The 8067-nt window shown below is 32.8% G+C and overlaps 1 protein-coding gene across 1 annotated transcript; it reads right to left on the reverse strand.

Annotated features, from left to right (window-relative positions):
- Positions 1-2416: 2416 nt before the first annotated feature.
- LOC145822278 (uncharacterized) lies at positions 2417-7042 on the reverse strand. Its single transcript, XM_082918903.1, has 6 exons — positions 6789-7042; positions 6343-6638; positions 6070-6238; positions 4709-4721; positions 3482-3613; positions 2417-2521 (listed from the first exon to the last, which is right to left on the reverse strand). Exons 1-6 carry the CDS (start codon positions 7040-7042, stop codon positions 2417-2419), a joined length of 969 nt encoding a protein of 322 aa, XP_082775029.1.
- Positions 7043-8067: the final 1025 nt, after the last annotated feature.

Consider the following 8067-nt stretch of genomic DNA (forward strand, 5'->3'; position numbering starts at 1 on the left):
GAAAAAACAAAACTCTGGAAGAAATGGTTCGTACTATGCTTTGTGAAAATAATTTGCCTAAATATTTTTGGGCGGAAGCTGTTAACACTGCATGCTATGTTATAAACTGTGCCATGATTAGACATATTCTTAAGAAAACCCCTTATGAACTTTGGAAAGGTAGAAAACCTAATATTAATCACTTGCGTGCGTTTGGTTGTAAATGCTTTGTATTAAATAACAATAAAGATAACTTAGGAAAATTTGATGCTAAATCGGATGAAGCTATATTTCTTGGTTATTCTGTGTCCAGTAAAGCTTATAGAGTATTTAATAAAAGAACTCTACTTGTTGAAGAATCTGCGCATGTTGTTTTTGATGAATCTAATGACATTATTTCCAAGAATCTTGTAAGTAATGATATTGTAGAAAATCAACCAAGCATGGAGAACATTTACAAAAAGGAAAATGAAGAAAATCCATTATGCGAACATGAAGAAGAAATGACAATGGAAAAACTTGAAGAAATATATGCTCTTCTAGAAAATGACTCAAATCTACAAAAAGAAAGAAGTATGCTCATGGCCACCCCAAAGTCATCATCATAGGGGATGCGGCGGAAGGTATAAAAACTCGTTCCTCTGTTAGAAATATTTGTGGTAACTTAGCGTTTGTTTCACAAATTGAACCAAAATCATTTTTAGAAGCTGAAAATGATGAAAACTGGATTTTAGCAATGCAAGAAGAATTAAATCAATTTGAAAGAAATGAAGTTTGGTTTTTGACCCATCGACCTAAGGATCATCCCGTTATTGGTACAAAATGGATTTTTTGAAATAAAATGGACGAATCTAGAGTTGTTACTAGAAATAAAGCTAGATTAGTAGCTCAAGGCTATAATCAAGAAGAGGGAATTGATTTTGATGAAACTTTTGCACCAGTTGCTAGACTTGAAGCTATTAGAATGTTACTTGCTTTTGCGTGTTTTAAAGATTTTAAATTATATCAGATGGATGTTAAAAGTGCTTTTTTAAATGGGTATATTTCAAAGGAAGTCTATGTTGAACAACCTCCCGGTTTTGAAAATCATAAATACCCGGATCATGTTTTCAAACTTTCAAAAGCTTTATATAGTTTGAAACAAGCTCCTAGAGCATGGTATGAAAGATTGAGTAATTTTCTACTTGACAAAGGTTTTTGTAGAGGAAAAATTGATACAACACTTTTTATAAAAATCAAAAAAGAAGACATGCTAATTACTCAAATTTATGTTGATGATATCATTTTTGGTGCTACTAATGAAAATTTGTGCAAAGAATTTGCTAAAGACATGCAGGGTGAGTTTGAAATGAGTATGATGGGGGAATTAAATTACTTCATTGGTCTACAAATTAAACAAACTAATGATGGAATCCATTTAAATCAAACGAAATATATCAAAGATCTACTCAAAAGGTTTGAAATGGAATCATCAAAGCCTGCAGCAACTCCAATGAGCACATCGATAAAAATCGACAAAGATGAGCAAGGTAAACCTGTAGATGAAAAGAAATATCGAGGTATGATTGGTTCTTTACTCTATCTTACTGCAAGTAGACCTGACATAATGTTTAGTGTTTGTATGTGTGCACGTTTCAATCCGCACCGAAAGAGTCACACATCACCACAGTCAAACGCATTTTCAAATATCTTGTCGGCACTCCTAATTTGGGATTATGGTATCCTAAAGGAACCACCTTTTTGGTTACTCAAATGCCGACTTTGCGGGATGTAGACTTGACCGAAAAAGCACTAGTGGCACTTGTCATTTTCTTGGATACTCACTCACTTCTTGGTTTTACAAAAAACAAAACTCAGTGGCTCTGTCAACTGCTGAAGCAGAATACATTGCCGCCGCTGGGTGTTGTGCACAATTGCTTTGGATGAAACAACAACTTCAAGATTTTGGACTTCAGTATGATCATATTCCTATAAAATGTGATAATACAAGTGCCATTAATCTTTCAAAAAATCCTATTCAGCACTCACGCTCTAAACACATTGAAATAATGCATCATTTTCTAAGAGATCATGTACTCAAAGGTGACATTGAACTCAAATTTGTGCCTACAAATCATTAATTAGCTGACATATTTACCAAGCTTCTAAATGAAGAACAATTTTGTTATATTTGAACAGAACTTGGTATGATGAATTCTCCAATATAATGTTTATATTAAAAATAATTTTTTTTAAAAAATATTTAAATAAAATATGCCTAATAATAATTATAAATAATAATAAAATTATATATATATATTTTCTCTCTCTCACCCGCTCTATCTCCATCTCTCACCCGCTTTCTCCTTTACTCTCTCTTTTTCTCTTTCTCTTGCTATCTCGCTTTTCCCTTCTTCCTCATACCCTCAGCCGACTCCATCTCCACCCTCACCATAGCTTACAACCAACTCCACCGTCCACCATCTACAAAATCATCCATCACTTTCATCACTATCACCATCCACCCAAATCCCTCACCAATCTTTCGAACTCCATCACTTTTCTACCCAAAATTTGCATCACCATCTTTATCGATTCATTAAGTTCCATCACCGATCTATCAAGATCCATGACTGATCCATCAAGATCCATTGCCGATCTACACAAATTCGTCACCGATCTACCCAATCTTCTCTATTTCTTCCGATCATCAAGGTCATCACCGATCAACATGTTAAAATTCTTGTTGCACTGTGCTATATTTTTTTACTTGTTATATATGCTCCAAATTCTCTTGGATTTAATAATGGTTGCTTCTACCTTGTCTGAAGAAATTGTTTTTATTTTTATTTTCTCCTTTTATGCTAGTGCACTTGGTGTAGTTGTTTATGGCCGGATCATAATGGCCCTTGGTATTATAGATTGGTAATTTGTTTATTCAAATTTATGTAATTTTTAGTGCATTAATTCAGGGGGAGACTTATATATTTTGAGATTAACAATCATTATAAAAATATATATATATATAAAAAAGGCATGTGTATATTCTGTGCATAATTTTAAGGGGAGTATATATACATATTTTTTTCCCTTATTTGCACCAACAAACAAATTTTTTTTTTTATGCAAAGACAAAATCAAAAAATAAAATAAAAAAAATAATAAAAATAACATAAATAAATAAATAAAAGGAAGAAATGCGTGCAATTTTATTTTAGAAAAAGAAAATATTACTCGATTACATGTAAATTTTCAGAAGGTTTCACAGATTTTTTCTTTTTCACTTCTGTCAACAATTTTTCATAAGCCTCTTTTACATGCTTCTCTCTATTTTCGATTTCTGTGAGTCTTGGCATTATCACCATTGCATAATAATGCACTGCATTTTCCAACTGTGCATTTTTCCTTTTTAGTTCTTTCTTCTCCTTACACATATTAACTACTTATTGTTTTAACAAGCACACCTCATCTCTCCATTGCTGATTTTCTTGTACTCTTGTAATCGTCGCGCCATATTGGAAACCACAGTCATAGCCTGTGTACTAAGAGCCATAGTGTTATTAATAGTATCGAAATCATTTCGATTACCAATAACACTAGAACCCTCATTTACAGGCATAGCATATGCCTGCATCACTGGTACTCTCTCATTTGCCTGCATTACAGGCACCTCATGCAGATCTGACCCATTGATAGATAAGGTAAGGAATGACATGATTACACAAGAAGCTAAAAAATTTTTTTCTCTCCAACACTTGATGGTTCGTATCTTTGCCTCTGATCTGTGTCACTTTTTATACACTCCATCGATCCATTACTCGATGCATATCTGCTCAAATCTTTTGTTTGTCAATATTTTCTGCACTCGAGATGCTCCAAAATCCCCACAATGATTCTGATAAGACAGAAGGCCTACTATTTTATTTTTGGCCGCTCAGCTTATTTCATCAAATGTGTTTGTTTCATCTCTTCATCTTTTATTTTGATGATGTCAAAGGGGGAGAAAAAATATGATTTTGCTTTTGAAAATTATATGTTGCAGTATGTTGTAGAGTTATCAAATATTTTGTTAATTTTATTTTGTGTCAAATCCATACACATATTGTCATCATCAAAAAGGGGGAGATTATTAATCATATTATTTAATTTTGATGATGTCTAAAATATTATTTGTAACAATTTGAATTTTTTTAATATACATATTATTTGACACAAAATATTATCTTTTTAAAATATATATATATATATATATATTTGTTAAATATTATTTAAATAAAAATATTTTTGAAAACTTTACTATTCACTTTTTGAAAAATAGGGTTAATTACTATTCATCTTTTGACAAATCGATTAGTTGTATTATTTTGACAAATGTGATATTGATAATTTGTTTTCTTTTGATAAGATCACATAGGATGAATGGTTTATAGTAAAATTATTTGATTTATATTTTGCATGCAAAGTGAAACTTACTCAAGTGGTGTTTGAAAATAAATCATACATTTTTATATATATATATTATATTGTAAAAAGAGAAAGATGAGCAAATCTTTTGACGGTGGGTTTTGCATCATTGATATATATATATATATATATATATATATATATATATATATATATATATATATGTTACTATAATAAATAAGAAAAGGTAAGTGTAAAAGTTTGACAAAATTATTGCATCTTATATATATGCATATATATACATGATACTATATTCAAAAGTGTTGATTAGATTATATATTCAAACCTTGGTGATTTGTCTGCAAAGTTTGCAAAAGTGAACAAAGAAAATTTATACAAAATAAAAGGTGCCCATGATTACAAGAGAAGACTTATGTAATTGTAAATCAATCTTTGAAGATGTTTTGCCTACGGAATTAAAAAGAAAAGTTGCAAAATTCTTTGAATTTGCTTGCATAAGAAAATAGACACAAAATCATGTAGTTCTCGACTTCAAGGAGTCCATAATGATAAGCAAAATCAATTCCCTATTTGAATTCAAAGATGTGATTCAAATTGTCTACAAATCGGTGGCTCATATTTGAATTTTGTATCATGTCACACATACACACACACACACACACATATATATATATACACTAATGAAACAAGAAGAAAAAGTTGAAGCAAATTATTTGCTTGGTTGAAAGTTGTTTCTTATATCAAAATTTTCTAAAACAGTGGCTGCATTTTTGACTAAACAAAAAGGGAAAAGAAAAAGTTACTCTTACTAATTATTTTTATGTTTTTCTTTATTAACATGTGCTGAATATTTAAAATTAAAGAGCGTGCTTATGTAAGCCATGACGTTAGCAAGGAGCGTCCAACGGGTATATTTTGTGTATAAATAGAAGTGTTGTGTGTGGAGAAGAAATCAAGAACTTGAAAAGAAAATTTTCTGTGAGCTCCAAAATTCTGAGTATATTGTATTCTGCTCTTTCACTTTCAGATCTAAGTCTATCCTTTGTTCTTACACTTTCATATCTACTCTTTGTGATTGAATTATTGTAAAAGAGGGTTTAAGCACCACTTATTCTTATTCCTTATTTTTGTAAGAGAGTTTGTAAGGGTAAGGCATTTATTGTTAAGTGAGGCTCAATAGATAAGAGTAACTCCTGTGCCAAATTCATAAGCTTGGTGGTGTATTTATTCAATTGATAGTAAAGAAATTCTCAAGGAGGTTCCTTGGGGAGTGGACGTAGGCTTGGCGTGCCAAACCACTATAAATCGCAGTGTTTGATTTTCTCTCTCTATATTTCTTACTTTTATATTGATAATTATTATTCTGTTTTTTTTATTTATTAAAATTCTGAATATTGTGTTAATTTTAATATTATGAAATTTTTAATAACTCAATTCACCTCCCCTCTTGGATTGCCTATCTGGGATAACAAAATACTAATGCATTATTAGGTTTGCCAATGCATTCTTATGTTTGTCAACATCTTATTACAACACAATGTTTTCAAACATAACACAATCTTATTTCAAAAATCAATATAAGAATCCCATGTAAAACACAATGTTGAAATGAAAAAATGTACACCCCATATCGGCTCCTTGCATGATTTTCGATTGTGGCTTCCCAACTTATCACATCTCCCGCACCTTATTTGCTTCAGTTTCTCACCCCTTGATGGGATTCTATTCTTTTTCAGCCTGCTGGGTGGTCTTTTCGCAGTTGGTGGGTATATAGTGAAGTCCGTGGGATCAAAAGACGATTTTTCCACCGATGGTATAGGGAATATGGCACTCGAATAGGCTACACGATATGTCTCTACATGACACAATCATTGAGATTGTAGCGGTTTTTCTGAATAGCAATAACAACATGGTCATATGGGAATCCGTTGATTTGCCATTTGAAGTAAGAACACATACGTCTTGCAATATCAACTGTAACAGATGGTATAGAATGAACCTCAAACACATCCCCATTGGCTTTGCTCACGTGCCAAGACCTGCTATCATTGAATGAATCAAGAAGCATTGTTTCGAATGTAAGACAAATAAGCTCATTCCACTTGTTTGCTTGGTCATGCTGCGTAGACATTTGTCGCATCAACTGAGTACAAATTTTTTCCACCATCTGAGTGATAGAAAGATTGCGTGCTTCTTTAATCCAATTATTAAATGACTCCGCCGCATTGGATGTCATCTCCCCATAACGCATGCCCCTACACAACATCATAAACATTGTACAATATTGAATTAAATTTCTTCGGAACTGAATATGAAATTTCACATCGTCACAAAACATAACTGAAATTTCACATCGCTACCATTCTAAACTTAACAAATGGAATACATCAGGAAACGACTATTACCTGAAGTATGAATTCGCCCAGTGCTCAGGTGCCAACTCCTTGAAAAAACTATGTGCTCGTTGCTTACCCTCCTCTTTTAATTTCTTAAGCTTTTCATGGAACCCTACCGTAGTTGGCTCGTAAGCATAGTCACCCAAACTACTAATGAGGTGGTCCCTAAATCCATTATCAATTCCCTTCATCCGGTCTCTTAAGTTGTTCTTCAATTGTTGTAAGCAATAACCGTGGTGAGCAGATGGGAACACCTTCGACATCGCTTCTAATAGACCAAGATTGTGGTTTGAAATAAAAGTAATTTGATACTTACAATCAACAACCTTGCCAAGTTAGTGCAAGAACCACGACCAATTGGCCGTGGTCTCTGAATCAACAATCGCAAATGCAATAGGAAATAGACCTACAACACAACACCATTAAACAACTGTTCACAATATTCTAATGTGAATAGTAACACAAGTAGTTTACAAAAACACTATAAAGGAAATAAGTCATGTGAATGTTTATATTTACATTGCCCTATTACTATTGTTGTTTTTGGATTTGATTTCGTAAATATCAATGATGTGAACATTCACATTACTGTTCACTAATGGATAAACTCACATTAGTAAACACTGGCGTAAACATTCACATCAGTGTACAATAATGTAAATGTTCACATTACTGTTAATTTCTCAATCAGTCATATTATGTTGTTGTTCACATCAATGTGTGTTAATGTAAACATTGACACCAGTGTAAATGTGGAACACATTGTGTAATCGTCTGTCATATGTCCACACTATGCTGCTCAATGTGAATATTTACATGAATAGACAACTAAAAAAAATATTAACCATTGTTTCCATCTTTCGCCATCGTCGCAAGTAGCTGACTTTTGTACTTTCCTTTGAGGAATGCTCCATCCAGGAATAATAAAGGCCGACAAGAATTGAACCTAGAAATACACGCAACGAATGATACAAAGAAATGACAAAACTGTTGACTACTCGCTTCATAGTCAATATTGACATAACTCCCCGGATTGTAACACATCACAGCATCCGAATACCACCTCAGCTGGTCAAATGATAATGAGTGATCTCCATGAATAATAGCCTTTGCTTTCTCCACGCCCAACCATACCACGTGGTAACTCACATCTAGCCCATAATCCCTCTTCAAAACAGTCACCACCTCACATGGCCGAGTCAACGATTTGTCCTTCACAATTTCAGATATAGTACTCGACACCAAATCAGAACTAACTCTCGGATTCTTTGGTGTTCAGACATCCGTA

This window comes from Camellia sinensis, chromosome 3, assembly GCF_055761805.1.
Source record: "Camellia sinensis isolate YWXY chromosome 3, ASM5576180v1, whole genome shotgun sequence".
In the NCBI taxonomy this organism is placed as follows: Eukaryota; Viridiplantae; Streptophyta; class Magnoliopsida; order Ericales; family Theaceae; genus Camellia; species Camellia sinensis.

Bases quoted from the DNA above. Each gene is read 5' to 3' on its own strand.
- LOC145822278 (XM_082918903.1), bottom strand. From the start codon at position 7,042: ATGTCGAAGGTGTTCCCATCTGCTCACCACGGTTATTGCTTACAACAA. The intron at 6,239-6,342 runs GTATGTGTTCTT...TGTGTCATGTAG, and splicing joins TACAGTTGATATTGCAAGAC to AGACATATCGTGTAGCCTAT. The intron at 2,522-3,481 runs GTTTCCAATATG...AATTTTGGGTAG, and splicing joins GTACACAGGCTATGACTGTG to AAAAGTGATGGAGTTCGAAA.